The following is a 27,063-nucleotide window of genomic DNA, read 5'->3' as shown; positions in this document are numbered from 1 at the left end:
GTGTGGCTAGCGGACACCACACTGGACAGGACAGGTATAAACCACTTAACAGTCTAAATTTCCAAATGTTTTTCACAACACGCAGGCTGTTAACGTAAAGTAACCATCATAACAAAATAAGCTAATGACGTATCTAGGAGAGATCTTTTGAATACCTGCTTTAATAAATTAGCTCATCAGTTATTTACTGGGTGAGATTTAGTATCCAGTTACCCAATCCAGAAAGAACTTGAAAGTGTCCTGTTCTCCCTAAGTTTCTTTTGTAGCTATTATTCTCCTGGGCAAACTACCTTTTCAGAGATAACACTAAGCCAGCTCTTATCAGAATTTATCTCTGAATGATCAAATTCCAAATTCGTGGTAGTATTAATAAAGTACTACTTGGCCTGTATCTCGTATAAAAACCCTGTACAAAATACATTTCCCCTCAATTACAGAAATTAGCTAACATTTTTGTGCCCTTTGGGACCGTAGACATTTAGACCTTAAGAAGACAAGAGTCACCAGCACGTGAGACAGAAGAAAGGACCGCCAGACTTCCCGCCCTTTCCAGGCCTAGCACATGGACCAGGACAACACGGGGTAAATGGATGAGACTTTCCATCACCCGGGCCTCACCCAGACAGCTCCCAAGCTGAGGAGTCAGGACTCTCAACACGCCTGCAGCCCATAAACCGCACAGTAGCCCTGATACTCCTGTAAACCTTTGAAAGTTTTTACATTAACCATTTCCTGTGCTGCACCAAAACCCGATGCTCGTTCCTAGGGGAGCCTGCAGAGCCCCGCCCAGATCCCCCCTTCGGGACCAAGGCACTTGTTCCCCCAGACGCAGGGAGCGTGGGCTGTCGCTGGCTCTCACGGCTTCCTCTCTAGAAACAGCCCCAGCTGAGGACAGCTGCTTTGCCCAAGATCATGCCCCTTCCCCGGGGAACAGCTCCAATCCAGTGACTGGTTTGGGTGGACAGAGGACAAAGTCTGGCCCCCTTGCCTCAAAACAGACAACTGAGGGCAACACTGCTTCTTTGACTCCCCACGTATTGACCCTGACGGCACTCCCCCCAAAGCTTCCTACCGGAATTCTCCAAAGTCCTGACCCAAGACAATTATTTACGATTATATGGTAAGGCATTCTCGAATATACTAAATACTGACCTATTCTCAAGCCACCTCAGGCATGCCCAGTCTTCCTTTCATAACCAAACATCGGGGAACAAGCCCTATGCAGACTGATCTGAGGACATGTCTCTGGAAACTCTGCCCAGCGCTGAGGATGGGGGGATGACCACAACAGGAGCTCGTGAGAATCTCCTAAAACAGCAGCACAAGGGAAACACAGACTTGTACCTGCACTGACTAACCTACAACCCCAGGTGGTAAAAGCAAACACATAAGTATAAACAGCGGGACTCTGGAAACACAGAAGAGGGACCATCCAATCCTGTCTCAGGCCATCAGAGTTGTGAGCTACATCTTGAAATCTGAGGAGTGGGCAGTGGTGGGGGTCATGGCTCAGGGAAGGTCATTTCTGGGCAGAAAACATGGTATTTACGAGGCAGTTAGACTCCTGGGAACATGGAGCTCAGACAAAGCCTGATTAACCTTTCAGCGCTTCCTGCCATCCATATGGAATTGAAAATGACACCAATACCAGTGTAAACAAAATAGGATTAAGTTCAACAGAGTGCTTCTGTTTCATCTGATGATTACTTCAATGGTTTTCTCGGGGGTGGGCTGGGGTGGGGAGGAGGGAATCAAATTCTTTCTAAAAGTTGCCGGTACCCCAAATGTGAGCTTCTTTCTCTCTTGGTCATCCAGCTCTAAAAATAGGGGGAGGGAGGCAAGAGGGAAGGTGGGGCTCTAAAAATAGGGCCAGCTAGACCAAGAAGAGCAGCTTGTTCCCACGTGAAGGGGTTTGGCCTTTCTCTTGTCAGTAGCGATGGGAGTTATTACAGATGTTAGTTAAGCAGGAAAGTAGCCTGAGGACTACAGGAGCTTGGCTGAACGAGGCATCTCCTGACTGGCCCATGCAAGAGATTATAAGGCTTCAACTAAAGCTGGGGTGATAGATTTCAGAGATACAAAGCACAATTCCTCAAACCAACACCTGCTGAGTCAGCACCTGCGCTGGAGTCTGAGCTCCGCTGGTATCTAGTTGTGCGGCCTTGAACGAGTCACTGACCCTCCACAGGCTCAGTTCTCATCCACAAGGGAGGCATCCACTTCACGCGCGCTGTGTGTCCTAGGTGGGTCGCGTGTGTAAAGGGCTCAGCGCGGCTCCCGGCGTCTGCCACGCGCTGCGCAGACCCAGACCATTACCAGCACACTGGGCACTTCCAAATCCAGAGCAGGCGGGTTCACAGGCAGTCCTCTGGTCACAGACCTGCCAGTGCTCTCCTGCTGGGCTGTCCTTCCGCTGGCTGCACTGCCCGGTGACCGCCCGCAGACCTGGGCTAACTGGCTCTGAGCCCAGGACCACCACGCACGCCACGCCTGGGAGCGCCTGCGGGTTCGGATGCACGCCCTGGTGCGAGCTGCGTCTGCGCAGGACGGGGACTTACCTTTTTCTAACATGCGCAAAGGGACTCCTTGGACTAGATACGGCCGTGTCTGGGTATATTAAATCTTTCCTTCACTCTCTGTCCTTCTCTGAAAGATTCAATAAAACTTCCGGGCCCCCCGTGCTACGTGTCAGTGGAGGTTATCTGTCAAGCGCCTGAGTTGACTGAATGAGCTTCACAGGCATCAGTGGGGACCCTGACCACAGAGAGGCTGGGAGAGAGGAAAGGAGGAAGGGGAAGAATATTTATTAAGTTCCTACTATGCCTCATGCATAATATTTTCATGACTTTTCTCTCATTAAACTCAATGGGAAGCAAGGACAGGGGTTGGGCTGTATTCCTAAATAGTCGGGCAGAACCCCCATAAACCTGAAACCAGCTGGGGGGTTTGGACACAGGACACCCAAAGGTAAAACGTTCAGGAGGCTAGGAAGTCTGGGGGTCGCTGGTGGGAGGCCTGGCCCAGAGAGGCGGGAAGGGCAAAGCCTTTGGGAAGCCCGGTGCTGTGGCCACAGGAAGGGGGTCGCCTTGACGTCATTCAGCGACCCGGAGAAGACAGGACGTAGCTGGGCCCCGCCTGGTGACACTTTGGTACCTCACAGACCTGAGTGACAGACAGCAAGAGGGCTCAGGTCTACTCGTTAAAAACATACATCTTGGTGCCACAGGAGGGGAAAGGAAGCAGGCTGTACCTGCAGCCCCTGAAACAGACCTGGTTCTAGCCTGGCCAGAGAGGTCAAGCTTTAGCGCATCCAGGGCTGGCGTGCAAACACAGGGTTTCGGATTGTCAGAAGACATTGTTAAGCAAAGACAAGACAGAGGTGTTGAGTAGGTTCATCTATTTGATTCTGGAAACCAAAGAGGTACCTGAGGAAAACACATAATGATGCCAGCACCAGGACCACCCCCCGAGTAGGTAGTGCCCTCGAGCCCTTACTATGGGACAGGTAACTGCCCTTGAAGTAGCTGCTCTCTTTCTCTGTCTTTACAGGCGAGCGGTGAAGTGGCCTCGCTGGGTCATCCAGCAAGGCAGTGACGAAAGCAGGACCCTAACCCAGGCCTGACTCCTGAGCCCGGGCTGGGCAAAGATGCACCAGCCTGCTCCCCTACAAAGGGCTGCAGTAAATGTGACTTCGAATTAAAGAAAAGTGGAATGAGGTCTTTGGATATCAAAGGGCAAATTCTGACCTTGTTCTCAATCCAAAAACAACTCATTTATTCAATGTTTGTTGGAGTAAGTGTTTGTTGGAAAAGAGGCGTTTTCTAGCTAACTGATTCGTCCCCATATTTGTTTTACATGTTCTGTACTTCTCTGCAATTGTTCAGAACATAATGGAACTACTTGTTCTGCTTCAGGACTATCGTGTCTCAACAACACCCAGAGGGAGCAGTACCGGGTCATCTACCAGGATAACCTTTTGGCTCTGTAGTCTCCTCCCTCATCCTTGCGGGCAGCAGCAGCTCTCTGTCCTGTTGTCACCATGTCCTGCTCGAGTTGATTTGACCTCCCTCTTCTTTGTTCTACCCATTTGCTGCTTGTCACCTGCACTGGGACTTTTCTGTTAGTGTTTTCATCGTGAAGGTCCAGAGTGAAGTCATCTCCAGGCACGAGCTGTTAACACATTAATGTGACTCGCATGTTGTCTCTCAGTTTAAAATCTATTCTTTTTTTTTTTCCTACAAGGCATTATAAGAAACTTAACAGTGGATACCCTTAGTGAAATGGGCTGGCAGAAAGAAGTGGGGGGAGAAAAGGGGGTTGTTTTATTTCCCATGTAATGCCGTTAATTAGTTGGGGATTGTCTAATATTATATGTACTTCAGTTTTACCTTAAGAATGTCAACAGTGGTTATCTGGACAGGGAGATTTTCGATCTTTCTCAACCTTTTTTATTTAAAAAAGCAACCTGATACATGCACCCCTATGTTCATAACAGCACAATGCACAATAGCCAAGACATGGAAACCACCTGAATGTCCATCAACAGATAAATGGATAAAGAAGATGTGGTACATATATATAATGGAATATCTCTCAGCCATAAAAAAGAACGAAATAGTGCCATTTGCAGCAACATGGATGGACCTAGAGAGATTACTATACTAAGCAAAGTAAGTCAGAAAGAGAAAGACAAATACCATATGATTATCACTTATATGTGGAATCTAAAATACGACACAAATGAAGTTATCTAAGAAACAGAAACAGACTCACAGACATAGAGAACAGACTTGTGGTTGCCACGGTGTGGGGAGGGGAGGGGAAGGATGGACCAGGAGTGTGGGATTAGCAGATGCAAACCATTATACATGTAATGGAGAAACACAAGGTCCTACTGTATAGCACAGGGAGCTAAATATATTCAATATCCTGTGATAAACCATAATGGAAAAGAAAAAAAAAAAACCAACCTGATAAATGTTATATAATGATATCTATGATATCTATACATCCACGTTAGTAACATAAATACATATACACGAATACAAATTTTAACATTGCCTATGGCAATAACTTAAGAAATCTAAATTTCTTTCCTAAGGGTCCATTATGTGATAATACTTATATACTTCTGTTGTTGGAAATTCTAAATTCTCTTTAGAAGTAATGTCTGTGCATATGCGTGTGTCTATCTCCCCATATTTTAAAGTTTTTTTAGTTTATGAATTAATAATTCCTAAGTATCTCTCGAAAAAAGTTCCTGGGGGTAGATGTGCCATTTCCAAAAATAATTTTGAAGAAACTCTTTGAGTTGCCAAAAGTGAACTGTCCTGTGGCACACTTTTTTATGATTGCAACCTACACTGAGAAATATAAAACGGAACTTTCCAACAATTTTCCAAATATTATTTATTGACCTAAATTGTGAGATCTCACTTTATATTCAGAATTTTCTTCAAAAAATTAAAACCTGTATAATTACTGTGTGTTAAAAGGCAAAGATACAGATATGAAACCTCATGGGAAGAAGAGACTATCTACAATCGAAGAATCATTGAAAATATTGATATTTACTTAATGTCTTGAAATTTGCTCCACTGCTTTGAAAAAAGACACTTGGGAAGTCTAAATGTTAGTTTTATTTCCCTGAAATGAAAAGTATATCTACTCTTGTGGGTTTAGCACGTCTGATGAGGTTCTCCAATTTCCAATATTACTGACCCTAACAAGCAGAGATTGTTAGAAAGTTTTTTGTTGCCACCACTGACTATTTTGGTTTACTTCTGCTTCCCCTTGCTTTCTGACACTCTGCAGGAAGTGTGTTGAGGGAAACACACTGTGACTTCTCCAAATCCGGGTAGGTATCATCCTACTGTCTCATCACAGATTGGAAGCTCTTTATCTGGCCTCATGTCTCATTAAGCCACCGGACTCTTCCCTGTCAGACTGATACAGTCTCTGTTGGAGCAGGGCAGGCAGGGTAATTTAGAACAGGGTATCAGAAAAGGAGCTGGTTCCTGACCATGAGGGCTTGCTGGGTCATCTAAAGCACCGGGGATGCCCTAGCAGCCTGGTGAAGCTGGAGGGAAGCCCAAGGGACTGATGAAAACAGAGCTCGGCACACAGTAGGCACTCAGTGAACACTGGTTGAATAAGTGAATGAGACGATTCTACTTCTACAACACAAGTTATTTGAACAAAATGATACAACCTCCTTCTTTAAGCGTCTATTTAAAAAGCGACACTGTTCACGTGGCTCTGGTCTGCAGGAAAACATGGACTGAGCAGTAGCATAAAAGCAGAAGCCAGAACAGACAAGCCAGCCTTCAGCTTTCTCTTTCCACAGGTATAAATAAAATGATCGGGCGTCAACACCCAGAGGAATACTCTGCGGGCGAACTCACTTTGGGATAACGAAACTCTGGTTAAAAAGTTGCCTGGGGGGAGTTCCCTGGCAGTCCAGTGGTTAGGACTCCGCGCTTTCAGTGCCAAGGGCCCGAGTTGATCCCTGGTCGAGGAACTAAGATCCCGTGCGTGAGCCACGTGGCGAGGCCAAAAACGAAGTTGCCTGGGGGGCTCAGATTTTAATTTTAGGAAACAAATTTAAGTCCTACGAATCCTCACTGTATCAGAAGATCACATCGATATTCATCTAAGCGCAATAACTGACAAAGCTAAAGAGAAGGCATCTGGAGGTGATCTGCCTCTTCTACTGGCCATGCTACTGCACCCCTTTGTTATACAGATCACTCCACAGACACCAAGCAGAGTAAACAGCAGCTTTTCACAGGATCCCTGAGCTTGAAAAGCCCTAAAGGTCAGCTGGTTCACTTACCAGAACACAGCCAGAAACAGTACCTGTGAAACACACAACTATATATAGAAGTAAGATCACACCCCTCTGTGCCACAGTATGTTTTTTAAGATGTTAAGTCAACACACCACTGATCTCCTAATCACAATATATTGTTTTCTGTTAATTTATTAAAAAGCACAGATATTATGAGACATACCATTATTAGAACAGTATTTTAATACTAGTAGCATGATTGTACTGTGTGGATATTTTAAATTAAGGAAGAATTTGATAGGAATTTCAATTAATACGGCTATCTTTTTTGCCTGAATTTGAATGGAGGATTCTTAAAGTTAGTCTAGGCTTCCATTTAATACAGAATTCCTCTCTGTATTAAAATAAAGCATATTTTTAATCTAAAAGATTATATAATAAAAGATGAATGCAGCAACTTTAAATATTTATATGTTTCTAAATTCCACAGGAGCTGCTGAATATGGATTCCTATTATTCTGTATTTCTTAAATAAACTTGTTCTAGATTTTGAACACACAGTTATGATATTTAACTATTATCTTTTTATTTTAAATCATTGCCAATGACTCTACATAGAGATTTGTCACACTGAAATTTAATTCTGTTAATATGATTCATAGTACAAAGCCTGTACTTAAAAACGTATTTCAGAATCAAGTTGTAATTCTTTTAGCTAAAATACAATAAGTACCTCTGGCTAATACATACAATAATATGCATACACACAGCATCTAAAATGTCTTAACCTCAGAACTAATTTGTCAAATCCTGTCACAGAGCACCTATGCACAACTGAAAGAACACTTCAGCGTGAGCTGCCAAATAAAATGTGGTGGTAAAATAATCACAAAATCTAGAGTGACCATATTTCGGCAAGGAAAGAAGCTGGTGCAAACTTGATAAAAAAACCCACATCTTAACCGGATTTGGCATCAGCACGATATGACATGAGAGGGGACTTTTGTTCTTAACAACAGTGCCACTCAGTGGCTGAACAATGGAGTGAACTGATAAACAGCATGAATGGAAGGTGGGCAAAAAGGAAAATGGAGTTTGGGAAGAGGCAATGATAGTACTGCAGGCAAAGAGATACTGCATTGCCATGGTAACTATACCTGGGAGGTCAGTTAGGGTCTGGACAGGAACAGAAACCTGAGCATCGCTTCCTGTAACTACATCGCCTGGATTTCATAAGAAAAAATAATTAGATTTCATAAAGAAGAAAAAAAAAAATCAACTTTTCTTTCGTATTTAATGCTGGAATACTTTTACTTATCAACCTAATTACTAAAAGTACAGTCAAACAGAAAATACAACACAATCTTAGAAAAATTAACATAAAATATTTTTTAAAGGAACTGATTTTTAAAAAGTGTTTCCTAAAAAGCTTTTGTGCCTGTTTTTGTTAAGGAAAAAAACAAGTTTCTACTAGTCTAAAGTATAGGAAATTTTAGCCATCAAAAGACTTGGCTGAGCAGATTTCATTATGCTACAAATAACAGCATGATTTTATATTTTCTTATTTTTTTAAAAATAATCTTTATCCAAAAGTAAGTCATATGCCTTTATTAAGAAGTCAACAGTCTTCTGAAATTGATTTCCTCCTGCAACAGACAAAATTTATTTTTAACTAAACTTGAAACCAATTTCTTCAGTGATAAGATAAAGACCTAAACAAGTTCTAATTTCATATTAAGTATTGAAAAGATTTCATAAGTTACCACATGCACTTATAAATGTCAACATGTAAAAATAAACCTGTGAACTGCATACCCTTTAAACTTGATATACTTATTATAGGCGAGATTTCATTTACAAATTGGACCTGCAGTAAATGCTTAAAATAAAGAAGTGTTCAAATTCAAAAAACAGAGGAAAAGGGGGGTGGGGGGAAGGGAGCACATTTAAAAAATGCAGGAAAGAAAGGAAAAGGAAATACTGTGAAGCACTTGAGGTACACGACCACTGAGAAGGAAGATTTTTTTGGTTCTTTGATTTCCTTCCTGGATGACAAAGTTCAATATGAAGCACAGTCCCTGTGGACAGAATCATCCCCTGGACAGATCAGCATCTGAAGCCCCATGCTATTTTGAGATTAACAAGCTGAAAAACAAGCCTTATTAAAAGGCACCATATTTTATATGTATGATAACGTATGATTAACAGATCTGCTTTCCCTGTAGCATTTACACAATAGTAAAAAGAATCAAGTTTTGCATTATATAACAACCCTCCGTGCCTTGACCACTTGCTACCATTATGATTTACAGCACAGCCGGCTCATCTGGAAATTACTGGGTTGTCATTAGACCATTCCTATCAATTAACGGTACATGCATTTATATTCTCCTATAGCTGAAATAAAATCTATAAATCGGTACATATGCCAAACAAGTGATAAACAACTTTTAGTGGAACTCCTCAGGTCCTGAATTTTCCTAACATAGTTAACTCTCTATTCACTGGTGAATGGTGTGCCTCATTTTCTGTACATCTGAAAATTTTCAATTCTATGCTTGCTACCCATTTCACTCTGCTGCTTCTGGATCACCTATTAATGTATATTTAGAGACTGAGACTAATTTTAATATCGGATGCCACCAGGAAAATGATGGAGGATCATCTGTGCTCCCTCCTCCCTTCAGGACCCCGGCCCCAACAGAGACGCCAACAGCAAAAGGCATTTCAAGCGACAGATACATGAATGTTGGCTTTTCCGTAGAACTCTTCCCCTATACAAGCACAGGTAATCGAGAGTTAACTAACTTATGAAAGCCATAAGGATTTCCAGCTGTGTGAACAACCACTTTTCAAAACAACTTTCAAATTTTCCAGCAGAGCACACTGAAAAGGCACTAAGTAGGTGACCCTGTTCGGAGACAGTCAGAAGTCCTATTCCAACACATGCCTTCTGAAAGGGTAAATACTTGCTCGCTCATTGCCGGCGCCAGGTGACACACCTGCAGATTTGTCGGTGTCACAGCACAGCAGGACACTTGTGGGAAACACCAGCATAAATAACCGATGTTGGTATCTTTTACCAAAGGAACCGCAGATTTCTGGAGCTGGGAGGCTCCCCAGGGATCAGCCCAAGCCTCTTATTTCTGGGTGAGGAAAAGGGTCTGAAAGCTTCAGGATTCTGCCCGTGGTTCACTGGAGAGTGAATGAAGGAACCGGATCAACCTACCCTCGCTTCTACTGGTATAAACCTTTCTCCTTCCTTTTACTCCATTTTATTCAAAACTTCATGCAGGGAGGGGCATTAGCAGGACGATATACCTTTAATATGAAGGTAGACAAGCTTTTTGTAGGCTGACATGACAAGAACAAACCAGAAATAAAAAGGAGAGCTGCCAAACAAGACCACTTCCGTTCAGCGCAGGGATCGGTTACAAAATGCCCCAGCGATGCTCACATTCCAAATACCCTGCTTAAGCGCTCTGTTGTTTCCTTATAACTGGAGACTTAGTTTTCATCAATTGTTCCATCCTCATGCACTTCCTTTCTCACTCACTGCGATATTAATACTTGACATTTCCTTAGAGACACAACTTTATATTTCTATAGTCATTTGGCTTGGTTCCTCAGAAAATTTAACGGCATTAAGAGATTCTCTGACTCACTTGCTGCCATCAGTTAGAATTACTACTGACTACAGCTTGTTATCAAAGCAATATTGAAATCATATTTGTTTAGAAGAGTAAAACAGTACAATTAAGAAATATATAAAATAACATTCATTTCCATCCTGGAAGTGGGCATGTCTCCTGGCATTAAAATACATTTACAATATGTTAATGGTCTGAAGTATCCTATTCTTTAAATCATGTGTGATAGCTCTACATTAAAAAGAGAAGAATGTAATTTTAAAAGAGATATTCGTATGTCAGGTAAACGGAATATTCTAATAGAAATTTAAATACTAATTATATAAAGTTTAATACTTCATATAGGCAGTGAGAGATAATATGATGAAACTAACAGAAGAACACACACTCATTATTGAATAACTCATTATTTTCTATCATTGGAGAAGAGTCCATTTAACTTAAGTTTTTACCAGTTTAAATGCCAATAGTTTAATTTTTAAAATAATTTTGGATGCAACCTTCTTAAACAGAGTATATGGAACATGGTTTAAGGTCTTCTTACTGATTCAATATTACTATTGTTATTGTCAACACCTGTTACTGAACTTGGCTATGATCCAGGGACACCTTTAAGACACAGATGAGGCAGGGGTCAGGAGGGTATTTGCTCTGACACTAACTGGCCACAGACACTATGCTTTGTGAGGCCTTAGGATTGATTTTTGTATATTTTCTGCCATCGTGTTACTATTTCTTGCTTCCATAGTATAGATAGCAGAGTCCCATCACTAAAAATAAGCGTGGCTGTTTCTCATCGGCTACGAGTAGGGGTACTTAATTCATGCGCCTTTGGAAATAAGTAGAAAATAAGAGAAAAAGGTTCTGAGTAAGAACCTGAAGGGCTCCCTTATGAACCAAACACCGGAGGCAGGTGAAGCGCTGGAAAGGCCCTGAAATGGAAAGGAGCGTACCTGAGTCCCAGCAGCAGGAGAGCCGCTGACGGCACTCCCAGCAGCAGTGCACACTCGTCAGCTGAGAGATCCGGCTCTCACGTCCTCTGGTTCTCTCAGTGCAGGGACTCAGACACTGACTCTGCTGCCTGAGATATTCTGTTTGGCCTCTTCCCCGCTTTGGGCTCTAGTTTGTATTCCTTGGAGGTAAAGCAGCTGGAAGAGGGACTGCAAGCCTGGTGACCCGCTTCCTCCAAACCAACTGCACGGACAAATGCCGTGACTAGCTGAGCCCAGGGTACCAGACCTTCCCACGTCAGATGCTCTTCTAGCCAGAAGCATCATTATACAAAGCCAGCAGAGATCTTGGTCAACTGACCTCAAGTTCCGTGCTGTGATAGTTCACGCCATACTCTGCGGGCATCACCAGGACACAAATGCAAGTATACTAAGGTACAGATGTTAAAAAACGTACTTTAACAAATTACCTCATAAAACCTTCTTAAGAACAATATAGTATCTGATATTGCCATTTAAAAAGGACCTACTGTAACAGATTTTTAAAAATTAAGTCTTACACTAATTTCTCTTTCTAGGACGGTGATTCCTCATAGGCAGGTGAGGAAATCCCAGGCTACCCTGGGAGTGTTTCCTCTAGATTAACTAGTATTTTCCCTTACCTTTGTTCAGCTGCACTGGCATGCTTTCCGATTTCATCAGCCTCTGCTGCTGCTGCAGAGGATGCTTGGGGGCCTCTGCTAGGGTCCTGGGGGGAACCACAGCCGGGGAGGAGGTACCGCCACTGCCTCCCGGTACTGGGCCATCCGCACCGCACGGGGCCGTTGCCGGAGAAATCAACTTTCTTCCAAAATTCATCAGGCTAGTAGAGACCTTATTTATATTCAGGGGAGCACCTTTGGCACTGGTCCTGTAAAAAAACAAATTAGGTGGAGAGTCATTGTTTAAATTAGAGGACAACTCTATCTCACATGCTCTGTTGATATAAAAACATACCTTACCTGCTTTGGAAAAGGTCTAGATCAGCTACACGAAGTGAGGCGTGATAATTTCAAAGTGACCACGGAATAATAAAACAACAAGATTCTTAAAGGTGTGGCTTATGGAAAATAGTCTTTTTACTTTTCATTCATTCATTCATTCAACAAACAGGGCCCATTATGGCCAACACTGCAACTGTCCAAAACTGACATAGTTTCCCTCCTGGAGGTTCTAGAAGATACATTCATCACATAATCACATAAATAGATGTATGACTAAAACCTGTGATGAGGACTCTGAAGGAGAGGTGCAGGGCTGGGCGAGTCTGGGGTAACCCACAGAAGGGGGCACCTGGGAAGCCAGGCTGAGAATAGATTTCCCAAACTCTGGCCTGTGGGAACAAGGCCGTATTTAATCTGACTTTGAAAAATAAATGTGTCTGAGAGCCACGAAGTCAGTTCATGGAAGTACATCAAGGGCTCTGGTCCACGAGAATTGAGTCCACCCTCACCCCACACTACCGCCCCCGCGTTCCGTATCCTCCTTCCCCACGTGCCTGCTTTACTTTTCCTGATGGTGCTTTGCATCATCTGACATACTACGTATTTTACCTATTTGGCTATGATCTGTCCACCTCCCCCATCCACCACTGGAATAAACGTTTCATGGAGACAGGACTTCGGTCTCTCTGCCATGTTGCCAGTTGCCTAGAACGTAGGCAACGTAGGTGTTCTAGAAATATTTGTTAAAAGGCAGCTGCGTCTACCTGTGGTCTAAGCCTTTTCACCTATTACCATGGAGGAAGCATCCCTTGCTCCTGGCCACGGCCCGCCTCCCCACGTGCGGGGAGATCCCATCTGCTCTGACCTTTGGAGACTGTTGCTCCTGGATCTTGCTCTCCTGCATCACCATTTCCCCCTTTCTACCGTATCTTTCTCATTAGCACACAACCGTGGTGTGTGTGTGTGCGCGCGCGCAAGCGTGTCTCCCAACTTCTCCTTTGAACCCTCATTCCTTCCTGGTTGCCATCCTACTTCTTTCCCTCCTCACAACACGTCTTTTCAGCAGTGTCTTAATGTGCTACTTGTGCTTCTCCAGTCCTGGCCCACTAAGGTCTGGCTGTGGCCTCCCTGCCATGGCTCTGAAACCACCCCTCGAGGTCACCAATGACTCCGCAGAGCGAAGGTCCATCCTTACTTTGCGCCACGTCTCAGCAGCAGTCAACTCCCCTCCACTCCCCCCCCCTCCCTCTCAGACAGGTCCTCTCTCGGCAACCAGGGTTTGCCAGCACCTGTGCTCTGTCTGGCAGATAGAGGACACCAAGTCAACATTTGCTAAAATGAATGATTACTTCCCAAATGATTCATCATCTTGAAGTATCTCAGGGCTATTATGTGAAAGACCAGTTATGATTATAAATTATTTTAGTTGTAGGAGGTTGACCATGTCAATATCAAAGTTTGCATTTTTACTGCCCAATCATTAATAGAAGCTTGTTTTCTTGCATTTAGCTTCTTTTTCATAGAAGTAGGAAACTGAAAATCAAGTTTGAGGGATCCACTTGTTATGATTTTAGTTACCTTGAATTTTGCCATCATTTCCTCCTCTCAGATCTACCTTGCAGCACTTACATGGTAATTCTCCTACTTTTTATATGACAGCTGTATCCTTGCCATTACTAGATAGGGCGCTAAAACAGAACTGATCCGGAGTTCTGTAACAAAAAGCAAAGAACACTATGCTTCTTCCTTCCATAAAGTCTTCACGGTCCTAGCTAATATTATGGGCTAGGTATGGGAAACTTATATTGCTTCAGAGATTGGACAAATCAAATTTAAAACCTGGAGTTTGCTTTATAAAAGAAAAGAGCTATTCATTTATAACGCATGAAATGTGAAAAAAAAAATCCTTTTTCAAATGGTTCGTTTTGCATCATTTCATCTTTAAAGAACAAAGCTATTTAATGTCCTTCCAAAAATTATTGAGAGTAATGTTTCCTAATGGAGATGAGGATATATAGTGATGATGCACCACTTACGTCCAATTTTTAAACGCTTCCTAAGGAAGTAGAGACCCTCTCAATGTATAGACACTACAGCTTGGCAACAGAGAAGGCGCTCAGTACATGTTTATTGAGAAAAAGAATGAATGACATGTAAAGAACTCATAAAGTCTGGACTCAGAAGGCGTTCACCTCTGGCACTGCAGTGCACTCAGCAGCCTGCGTGCATCCCCCTTGCTCGCGAGTCACAGTGGAAAGAAGAGTTATTAGGATACTGAAGTTCCACTGCATTCTAGTTTCGCTTGTATGCCAGTCAAGACTCATAATTCACGGATATGAAGAAGTTATAATGTTGTTACCCTTTTTTATAAACAAAAATGTACTGGTCAAATTCCCATATTGCCAGTCCTAAAATTCATATGTTGATAAAAGTACTAAGAAACTGCTAGAGCATTATCAAGAGACTATGGTTAAGGCATCCTCATTACTACTAAAAACCATGAAAAACATACAGATCAAGCTCATGCCGAGCCATTTTTCATCTGAATAGCTCTTGAAAGAGGATGAGCACTGTTCTCCTTTTTTGAACATTTTTTGTTTTCCACCAATTTTCCCCTCATCCACTACCCGTGCTTCCAGAAGAATAAGAAGAGTTTTGAAAACAACTATTGAAGGTGACTGTATTTTCAGATAGAAACAATTATAACCTATGCACTTCTAGAGCAAGCATGCTAAGCATGCTGCCCACTGTTTGTGTTTCAGGCATGACAGCTTTTATGACAAAGTTAGCTAAGAGAGATCTTAAATATTAGCAGCAGCGGTCTTCACAAGACATACTAAACATTCTACAACAATTATTATTGGCTGTTAAGTCACGTGTGCTAAATTAATGAACATTAATGCAGTTGTTAAGAGACCTGACGGACAGTGAGGACCGGACTGGACTGGATTAAAGATGGGGGCAATGTGTAAATAGTGTTAAAAGAGATGCTAAGGGGGCTTTGGCGTTAACAAGACATTGAACACCAAATCTAATGAGCAACTGGCTCTGTGTAATCAAAGTCTTTCGTTACTGTTGTCTACACTACATACTATTATTAAAAACCGTACCACCTAGGAGGGGTTGTTTGGAAATTGTGCCAAGAACTTTCTTTTAGCACAGCCTTCTTTAGTGGGTTAAATCAGCAGCAACAGAGGCAGCTTCCTGAAGATCCATGAATCCTTCGAAACACTTGTACCAGAACCCAACCTGGCTTCGCTGTTGGGCCCTTTTTGTACAGTTTCTGAAATTCTGAAGGTGGGTGACTCTTGCTGCCTCTTCTGCCCTCCTCCTACCAACTTGATCTCTTGCAGCCTGGCTTTCTAACCCACACTCTATTTACTGAAAGAGCTTCTAGGGTCTCCAATACCTTCTTAACTGCCAGGATCATGAGCTGCTCTCATTCAACTTCTAAAACCTTTCCAAAGCTTTAAAAAAAAAAATTATCGCCTCTGTAAAAATTCTCCACAACCTTCTTTCCTTTCCTGGTATCCAAATCTTTTCACCACCCTGATTTATTTCCTTCTTACCTACAGATTTCTTTCAAGTCTAATATTAAGTATCTAATATTTGTTTATTTCACTCCTCTTGCAATAAAATGTTGTTAGATGCTTGTTTATATTTGTCAAATAATGAGTTTTCAACTCATTTTTAATTATTTTATCTATATTCCCAAAGGTTGAATGTTTGGTTCATTCATTCATTCATTCATCCATTCATTCACTTATTCATTTTCTCTTTTTCCCAATAAAAGCATTTATTTAAAGCTGCACATTTGCATCTGATTAAAGCAATAGCATCGGGACTTCCCCGATGGTATAGTGGTTAAGACTCCTCGCTCCCAATGCAGGGGGACCCTGCATGATCCCACATGCATGACGCAACTAAGAGTTCGCATGCCACAACTATGGAGCCGGTGAGCCACAACTAAGGAGGCTGTGAGCTGCAACTAAGGAGCCCGCCTGCTGCAACTAAGACCCAGCACAACCAAGTAAATAAATCAAATAAATAAATATTTAAAAAAAATAAAGCAATTGCATCAAAGATTTTCCCCCACATTTTCAAATAGTCTGTTGATTCAATTGTTATTTAGATACATTTAAAATTTTAGACAGTTGGGTTTGTCTTAAGTATATTACTCATTTTGTTTTATTAAATAAAAATAGAAATATCAGAAGAATGGAAGTGGGGAAATATTCTGATTTTTCAAAAGGACTGTGGAAACCAAACTGTAAAATAGACTGGTTTATACAAATATTTTTACTAATTACTTGGAAATGGTTGAGTTTATTACAAGTAGCCAGTCTCGTTCACTAAAAAAAAATCATTCTAAGACAACTTTGTTTCTTATCTGAAGCGTTGACCTCTGCTGGATTTTATCAAGGTGCAGTGGATATAATGGAGGGTAATACACGCTTAGTTACAGCTGAACAACTGTACCTCACGTGTACCGCTGAATGTTCTAGCACCCCTCTGGTGACATGTGTCTCAGACTTGGTTCACAGACCTCCTCACCAGTCCTTTTTTTTTAAGGTCATAATCTTCTGTCACTGAGTTACGTAACTTGGAAGAGTTATTTAGCCTGTTGTCTGGACCTTAGTTTCCTTATCTTTAAACCATGGGGGCTGAGTTATATGATATTTTGTGTCCCTTTGAGATAGAATATCCTATAGTTTTAAGACTTGAAGAAAGAGAACATGGGCTTATGAATTTTAGACCAAAAGCTGCAGAGGTACCCAATACATCAGATAAAATAATCAAAATTTAAAATACTCTCAACAAGGTAGCATGAGAAATAAATGAAACAGATAAAATTTAATGAAGATAAATAAAAGCTTATGCACTTAGGTTAAAACTTTTGACAACTGCTCATTACAGATAGAATAGGGAGGCATGGATTAACGTGAGTTCATATTAAAAAAAAAAAAAGTCAAGCTCTCAAACATGAGTGTTTTGGTCTGGTCTACAAGGCTAATCTGAGCCCATAATGATGCTGCAGGAGAAAAATAAGATTCTTGGGCTGCATTAATTCTAGACGAGTGCACTTCTGGGTTTCCAGACCAGTGTGTAAAAGGCTTGGAAGTCTTTACACTGTCCTAACAAGTAAAAAGCTGAACAAACTGAAAAAAAAAAAATCAACATTTTTTCTTAGATTCGTAAGAGAAGTGAGGTCAAAGGGCAAACTGCTGTCCTAACAAGTAAAAAGCTGAACTGAAAAAAAAAAAAAAATCAACATTTTTTTTCTTAGATCCATAAGAGAAGTGAGGTCAAAGGGCAAACTGCTGTCCGCCAGATTGGAGAGAGTGACGAGTGAATACAGAGGATCACGACCTACCAGAGCAGAAACCCACAGGAACCAGTGCTGGGGTAGGGAAATTGGAACTGTGACTGAATTGCTAGAAGCTCAGTGTGGAGAAACTTGAGAGTTAAAATCTCCAAGGGGACCCAGTCAGGAGGGTGGAGGGGCAGCCCAAACTTCAGCGAGTTTTACCTCCTGGAGCTCTACCAGGTTCTCATGGTAAATATGGGAGAAAAATTGTGCTTCTGGCAGGGGTAGAGGAAGGAAAAGGAACGATTTGAAATACACCAGAGCATCTTGTTCTTCTCAAACGGTCTGCCCTCAGGAGAAATATTTAACCAGAGTCCAAGCTACAAGGTTTTTTGCCGAGCCTAACTGACCTGGGGGAAGGCAAGTACCCAACCACAGCCCCCCCTCTAGCCATCCTGTTCCACCCGACGTTGGTGGGGGCTGCAGCTGAGAGGCATGTGTCAAGTTCACAGTCTGGAAGCCCAGGCTCACTAAAAGACTGAGACCTAATCATAGGACCACAGAATGCTTCCTTTCCTCCACACCTTATCACCACATTACTAAAGGCCTATTTCTGGAGCTCCTTTTACCCAGTACAACGTGTCCAACTATAAAAAAAAAAAAAAAAAAAAAAAAATTAAAAGACGTACTAAAAAAGCAAAAAGCATAGTTTGAAGAGAGAGAGCGACCAAGCTTCAGAACCAGACTCAGATATAGCAGGGATGTTGGAATTATCAAACTGGAAATTTAAAATCACTATAATTAAAATGCTAAAGACTCTAAGGAATAAAGTATACAGCATGCAAGAACAGATAGGAAATATAAGCAGAGAGGAGGAAATTCTAAGAAAAAAAAAAAAGAAATGACAAGAGATCAAAAATACTGTAACATAAACAAAGAATGTCTTTGATGGGCTTATTATTGATGGACATGGCTGAGGAAAGAATCTCTGAGGTTGAGGATATTTCAATAGAAACTCCCCGAGCAAACAGAAAAGACAGAAAAAGCAGAACAGAATATCCAAGAACTGTGGGACAACCCTAAAAGATGTAACATTCACATAATGGGAACACCAGAAGGAGAAGAAAGAGAGAAAGGAACAGAAGAAATATTTGAAACAACAATGACTGAGAATTTCCCAAATTAATGTCAGACAACAAACCAAAGATCCAGGAAGCTCAGAGAACACCAGGCAAAAAAAAAAATGCCAAAGAAACAACTATACTTAGTCATATCATTTTTAAACTATGGAAAATCACAGAAAAAAAAAAAAAAATCCTGAAAGAAGCCAGAGGAAAAAAACAGCTTACCTATAGAGGAGCAAAAATAAGAACCACATTCTAATTATCCTCAGAAACCACGTATGCAAGAAGAGAGTGCAGTGAATATGTAAAGTGTTGAGAGAAAAAACCACCAACCTAGAATTCTGTACCCTGCGAAATTATCCCTCAAAAGTAAATATGGTACCTATATATAGTAAGTATATACTATCCTCTTATAGGAAACACGTTTTCCTTTAATAGTAAATATAATATGTGGCTAGAAATACTAGCTGACTGTCTACACTGCAGGAGGTAACTAACTGTACAATCATGGCAGACTGTTTTGGTGATGCATTAATTTCTGGCAGAACTGAATTTTGTGTCTATAAAATGGAGTAGAACAGTAGGGAGGTATGAAAATTACGCTGGAAGAGAAATGGCTAAAAAAGCAGGGAAGCAAGTCCTCCAATACTGTGAGAGCTGCCATGAGGGAAAGCAGCGCTTCTTCGCGTGGCTTTAAAAAATAAGTTTACAAAAGTTACAGAGAGTAACAGAAGACAGTTAAAAGGCTATGACACAGGAAATCCTTTCTAGTGATTTCACAGGCTCAATTTAAAATAGTAAGAGCTCCGTTTCTGGAACTGTGTAAGTAGAGATTAGAAAATCATTTTCAGACACACAGGCTCCCTGGCCCTGGCATGGGTGAGAGGCAGGGTTCAGTGAAAGCCCCTTCTGACTCTGACAGCCTGTGATCAGCTGAGCCAAATGGCTTCTACCATCACATTCACTATCCTGCTAAGATTACAGGACCAAAAAGAGGCCTGCATGATAGTGTGGGCCCTTGAGGGATGCTGACCAAGCCCATCTCAAACTCAGGGGCCTACCTGTCTGCCCTGCCTCCTTATTTCCACCCTCAGTTTCTATTCTGTTCTTTTTGCCTCTCCTTCTTCCTCTAGGTTCATCTTCCCTCTGAGGCCTTTTTGCTCTATTCTTTTCCTTTTGCTTCCATCAAAATCTCCTTTTCTTTCTATCATATTCTCACCTCATCCTACCTATGCTTTTTTCCATCATAAAAACATATAACTTACTTTAAAATTATCTTCTTAAGTGCAAGGAGTAGCTGGAAAAAGTAAATATAAATATGTGGCTTTGGTATTTGGATAGAAAAAATATTCTCTTTGCATCTCTGTAATTTTCTAGTCTGTCATTACTGACGTACCCTGAATGGATTATGATTCATATTTCCCTCTTTCAGAATGCTTATTATATACATCTATCTTTTATTTGGAAATTTAAAACAGTTGTCATGGTTGCAAAATAATACTTTTCCAAATGATTCTAACATTTGAGCTAACGTTCATGATGTACCTCTACTCACAAATTCTCTAAGCTGAAGGTCTCAAATTCTATAAAATGAATTGGTTTCCAACTTTCTTAATTCTTTACCTTTAAGGTTGAGTGTATCGAATTTGCTTCAATGAAAGACATCTATAACTAATTCTAATTTGTTTGCCATATTGTGAGGTTTCTATTATCTTAGAAAATGAACTCTCTCCACATCTCAAGAAACTCAAGATTTTATAGGCCTTTATAAAAACTATGTGATAAAAGTTAGTTTGCTATTACTTATTCCTTAGGAATCTGCCTTTCAAGTGAAACATGTTTCCTTTCATCTATAAAGACCATGTTTATTTTGCGTGTGGCATGTAAATCTTTGTGACTGCTATGTGAAGTAAAAGGAGTGCTTGTTAGGGATAGAAAAGCTAGCCCTCATGAGAGGGTGGATATAAGCTAGACTGTGGGGCTCACCTAATTGGGTCTGAACACAATTTGTAATATTTGTTTAATATAACAAATAATTAGCAATTACGCATTAATCGTGGTTGTATAAAATCATGAGATAAACTCCTCAAGACATATCTGTAGGAATAAATTTTGAGGTTTCTAGAGTGGTGGTTTTCAACTAATTTATTTTCTAACCCAGTATCTGAGAGGGATACAAATCCCTCCCGTTAACCGTGGCTCATGGGAGTCTCTGGCCTAGGGAAATACATCAGAATGGAAGAGGAAACAATTCTGAGATGCCCACCTGGTGGGGAGTTTTGCCCTCTTCACCTCTCTACCTTCACTTTGAGAATCACTATATATCTTCACAATTTAAAAAAAAATCACAAGCAGCTGTACTTAACATTTATCAAGAATCAACTGTTAGAGTTTTAAGGAAGGAGGTATGGGAGCCAATAAAGATAAATGTGTGAGTGCACATAAAAGTCCAAGGAAACAGTCACGTTAAAAAAAGTACAGCCACAGAAGGGAACAGGTTAGATGCAGAAAAAAAGAGGAATTTATTTTCTCTCAACTGAAAAAATAATATGCAAGACTTCTGCACTAAAAACTATAAAACACTACTGAGAGAATGTGAAGAAGACTAATTGAATGAAGAGATAGTCCATGTTCATGGATTAGATAATTCAATAATATTAAGGTATCAGTTCTCTCCAAATTGATCTATAGAGTCAATGTAATTCCAACCAAAATCCCAATAATTTTTATAGAAATTGACATGTAGATTCTAAAATTTATAAGGAAATGCAAAGAACCTAGGATAGCCAAAATAACGAAAAAAGAATAACGTTGGAGGATTCAGGCTACTTAAAATCAAGACTTGCTATAAAGCTACATAATTAAGCTAGTGTGGTACTAGAGAAAGGATAGAAGGTCCAGAAATTGGCTCATATCCATATAGTCAATTGATTTTCAGCCAAGGATCCAATTTAATTCAATGGGGAAAGGAAAGACTTTTAAACAAGTGGTACTGAACTGCTGGATACCTCTATGGAAAAAGATGGACTTTAATTTTTACCTCACTCCACACACAGACATTAATTTGACGTGGACCACAGATTTAATACAAATGTTAGGACCACAGAGCTTTTAGAAGCATACAGAATATCTTTGAGACTGTACAGTAAAGGGCTAACTAAGCGGGCCTGGACTGCCCAAATCCTGCACGCTCCAAAGTTGTTTAGGACTGGCCCTCAAGGGGCAACTGGGAGATAAGCTCTAGCCCTTGGAATATCCTGCCTGATAAAAGTGTCTTTGTAGACCTGGGGCCTTGAGCCACACCAAAGTTTATGCTAACAATCAGATTTATGGTAAAAGTCTGTTTTTGTTCAACCTGGGCCCCTGCCACACTATATCAGTCTGACCTCTGGAGGGAACTGGAGATGGAGTAGCTAATGTTAGTCACATGGTTGCTTCATGACTACATGACTGACCTCTAATAACAAACCTTGGGGTCACCAAGTCCTGAGTGAGCTTCCCTGGTTGGCAACACTTCACATGTGTTGCCCTACATGGTTCCCAGGAGATTTAAGCACTCCACTGGGAGTGGACACCTGGAAAGTTGTACCTGGTTTCTCTTAGCGACTGTGAGTGAAAAATGTTGCCTGCCATATCAGTAAACAAAGGATGCTGCAGCCATCAAGCCATCACATTATAGCCTCCCCGATGGTGAACCCTGAGGAAACTCAGGATGGAAACCGAATGCCCATCATCTAGCAGTCAACTGCTGCAGCCACCCCGACGGTGCACCCTGAGGAGACCCTGGATGAGAAAGCACAGGATGCTGGCCCCAGGTAGCTGAGGTGCATATCAAAGCAATGATTTCAGTGAGCCCAGACTCTTGCATCTTCCCATACATAGAAAAGCGCTACATTCTTTAATGTGAGATGTCTGGTTTTCTTTAATTAACAGTAAACTTTTGATGTTCCGACTACCTGGTATTTGTTGCAAAAACTACTGGATATCCTGGCTAGCCCCTTGCCTCTTCAGAGCAGTCCCTCAGAGTGATCTGAGAGTCCTGTCTCCCTGGCTTGAAGACCTCAGAAAGTCCGCCGAATAAAACATAACCCTCAGCTTCTAGGTTGTGCATTTTTTCAGTCGACAACACCAACCTTTTTCTCTTCCTGATTTTAATCTATATTCTTTTGCCACAGTACACTATAAACATGAGTCTATCAGCTTTTCTGAGTTCTGTGAGTCCTTCTATAGTGAACCATCGAAGCCGAGCGTGGTCTTAAGGACCCTCAACAATGAAGACTAAGGTGAGTCTTAGATAGGAGATTTCTTCAATAGGAAAATAAAATGCACTAGCCATAGAAGAAAAAAACTGGTAAAAGAAACTTCATTGAAATGATAGTTTTCTGCTCATCAAAAGATATCACTAAGAAAATGAACAGGCAAGCCACATACTGGGGGAGGACAATATTTGCAGTACATTTATCTGACAAAGACTCCTATCCTATATATATCCAGAATATATAAAGAATTCTTACAAATCAAGAACAAAAAGACAAACAACCCATTAAACACAGGCAAACTACCTGGACAGTTCACAAAAGAAGATATACAAATCACCAAAATGCTATGAAAAGATGCCCAGGAAAATGCAAATTAAAACACAATGAGATACCATTTTCACACCAACTAGAATAGATAAAATCAGAAAGACTGACAGTAGCGAATGCTGGCAAAGATGAAGAGCAGTTAGAACCCCCATATATTCCTGATGAGAGTGGAGAAAGGTATAATTACTTTGTAAAACAGTTTGTAGTTTCTTATAAAGTTAAACATAGATCTATCCATTAGGACAATTTAATTTCTAAGTGTTTACCCAAGGGAAAGATAAACACCAAAACCAAAACCAAACAAAAACATCAAAACACCTGTACAAGAATGCTCTTAGCAGTCTTGTTCATAACACCCCAAATCTGGAAATAACCCAGTATCTATCAACAAGAGAACAGATAAACAACTTGTGATACATCGTATAGTGGAACACAACTCAACAATCTAAAGGAAGAAACTACTGATACATGCAACAACATGCATGAATTGCAAAAACATTATTCTGAATGAGGAAAGCTAGACCAAAAAGAGTGCATACTGTGTGGCTCTATTTCTGGGAAGCTCAAGGAAAGGCAAAACTAATATAAGGTAATAGAAATCAGACAGTGGTTGCCTTGGGATGAAGGGTTGGAATTGACCGTAAAGGGACACGAGGGAATTCTTGGGTGAAAGAAATGTTCACTCCAGATATATTGTTTTAGATGGTGGTTACAAGGGGTATACACAGCTGTCAAAACTCATCAGACTGAACACTTAAGATCTGTGTTTTGTGTACAAATCACACTTAAATTTTTTAAAACAGGAGAAAGATTTATTTACTCTGCCCTAAACAGGAGATAGTGTTACCAATTTACCTAAATTGGTTAGGAATTAACAACTCTCTTTGATACAAGAGAAAGGGCATTTCAGACATAGAAGTGTTTATAGCACAAACTCTTATTTGAGCACAAAAATATCACAAAATTACATTTATATAGAAATCAGTGTCCTTTAAAATTCTGATTAGCCAGTTAACTACTAATGAACTATAACCATGGACTTCTTGGCTTCATGACTTGGGAAGTATCATTAGCATATTATTTCTTTACCATATTTTAGCAATAAAATACTTCTGAGTAAATATAATAAAGCCTACTTTAAAAATTCTTGTGGACCATATAAAATGGAAATTGGCCAGAAGAATTTTACAATGCCTTTTAGGTATTCAAAACAGTATTTATTTATTCAGTAATTAAACTAAGTACACACTGAATACCAGAAACAGTGCCAGGTACTGTGCTAGGCCCTGACAATATGAGGACTCTAGGATTCAGTCCCTGACATCCATATGGTTACTCTATAAATGAGGCTAGAAAGCATTCAATCATTTCACCAGTATTTGAATGTGTTCTCTGTGCCAGGTACTGAGGAAAGAGTAATGACAGAGGCAGATGTGGTCCCTGTTCTCACAAAGCTCAAATTCTAGCATAAGATGACAACCGGTAGAAGAATTCCTGAGCTTCCTGGGATCATGCACTTTCTAGGACATTCTTGTTAGGCCAGGTCCTGAGAAGAACACTCCTAAGCTGAGGCAGATCCTGATCCCAAGGAGAGACGGAAAATTATTGGCCATCAGGCATTCTTGGGGTAAAAATGCACCGGACGCCATCACTACTTCGTCACCTGGAGCCCAGCTGAGGAATGTGGAAAACATCTTCAAAGCCCAGCGAACACGCTTATTAGAATCATCTTTCCCTGGTTCCTGCTGGATCCCACGCAGGGATCCTGACAAGGGGCCTTTTGTAGAGGGTCTACCTGCCAGAATTCTAATTCTGGAATCTTTCATTATTGGTATCAGTTAAGTTGTTTAAGCTCTGACACAAGGCAGAGGGAAGCTGGGAGTATTAGCACAGAGAATGCTATTGCTGATCTGGTGAGTGGGCAGATCAGGAACTGAGCTTGGTTTCTTCCATCTCTACCAAGGCCTCATTTAATCAAGCGAAATATCTAACTTTGGTGATATGAAATTGCTTAAGCAAGTTAAAAGACCTATAGTTGTGGAGTCTGTAAAAAGGCACCACTAGATAAAGTGACACGTGGCCTTGAGTCACTGCTGACAGCTCAGGTGTGATTATTTCATCACCTCTGCAGAGCAGATAAAAACTACACATTCTGAGAAATTTGTGTTGTGTCCTTTTCAAAACAGAAAGCCCATGAATGTTCTGGAATAAAGAAGGTATGAGATTCTACTCTTACTATAAGAGGTTGCAGTATTTAAAAACCATGAAATTCTGTTCCATGACTTCTCAGTTGGGCATTTCAGTGGTCATAGATTCCTGAGTAAATCAGATGGGTCTTTCTGAAGACCGGTCACAAGTTAGATGTGCTTTATTTTATTTTATTTTATTTTTTTTTAATATATATAGCAGCAATTTATGGTTATTTAAGGACAAAATTGGAGCAGGATTTGAGTGTTAAATTATTGTTCTGAGCGCAAATATCGAATGAATAAGAAAATGTCAATTCCCATTTTTAAAGGGAAATTTGCAAGTAAGTAAAATCAGAGCACAGTGAATATTACCCACACACGTAATGGAAAATCTACCACTAAAATACCTAGGCACTTGCGTTTAAAGACTTAATTATAGCAATCCATGGTAAAGCAGAGAAGAGAAATCAGGCTTCTTGATTTCTAGAGATATTCTTATCTCAAAATCACATGTCATCTCTGCATCCTCATCCCTCATTTGGATAAGCAACACAAATAGAAGTCCATTGCCATAGACGTAGCAAGTATTAGCTCCCTGCTTTCCAGGTGTCTGCCTGCCTCTTGTCTGTCCTCTGCTAACTGATCACTGCTTGGGGTTCCCCCATGAGGATATATATTCCCTCTAGACCATCCCCACTACCTGTCTCGCTGCTCAATGACAGTCCCAATGCATTAACTCTTTAATAGCCTCTCTACAGCTAAGAAAGTAGTTGCAAGGCTAATTATGGCCGAAGGGTCCAGCCTGGTAAAAGCATCTTAGGCATTAAATAGCTAAAGGGGGACTTTCCCAAGGGTGTTGCAGCTACAATAGTTTCTGATCATGGATAAAGTAGTGGCACGATAAACAAACCTCTGGGGAATAATGTGGTAGTTATAAGGGCTACAGACAGAATTGGGAGTACTATTTGGCAAGACTACCAAGCTTGTCTCAACTTACACTCCCTATATTGGTGACTAAGGATATCCATGCACCTTCACCGGTGCTAGCTTGCCCATTCATTCATTCAAAACCACTTTATTGAGGTATAATGGACATACAACGGCTGTACCTATTTAATGTGTACAACTTGATAAGTTTGGAGATAAGTACACATCTGTGAAACTATCACCACAATCTATGCCATAAACCTATCCATCACCCCCAAAAGATTCCTCCCACCCTCTTTATCACTACTATTTTTATTTATTTTATTTTTTGTGATAAGAACACTTAAGATCTACTCGCTTAGCAAATTTTAAGTACACAATATAGTATTATTAACTATGGGCCTAGGCCGTACGGTAGATCGTGATGATTTACTCATCTCTGCCTCGTTTATTTTTAATTTGCTAATTTGAAAGGTGAAAAACGGTGCTTCATAGGTGTTTTAATTAATTATGCATTTTTTTGATTAATTATGAGTTTGAACAGCTTTTTAAATGT

At 40.8% G+C, this 27,063-nt stretch overlaps 1 protein-coding gene across 1 annotated transcript in view; it reads right to left on the bottom strand.

Moving 5' to 3' along the window:
* Positions 1 to 27,063, bottom strand: part of TBC1D5 (TBC1 domain family member 5) — a 535,061-nt gene that overhangs the window by 57,272 nt on the left and 450,726 nt on the right. Inside the window, exon 18 of the mRNA XM_068545866.1 lies at positions 12,053 to 12,300. Within this exon, the coding sequence (XP_068401967.1) occupies positions 12,053 to 12,300 (248 nt within the window). The remainder of the gene's footprint in view (positions 1 to 12,052; positions 12,301 to 27,063) is intronic.

This window comes from Eschrichtius robustus, chromosome 6, assembly GCF_028021215.1.
Source record: "Eschrichtius robustus isolate mEscRob2 chromosome 6, mEscRob2.pri, whole genome shotgun sequence".
In the NCBI taxonomy this organism is placed as follows: domain Eukaryota; kingdom Metazoa; phylum Chordata; class Mammalia; order Artiodactyla; family Eschrichtiidae; genus Eschrichtius; species Eschrichtius robustus.
This window is presented reverse-complemented; position numbering and strand designations above follow the sequence as displayed.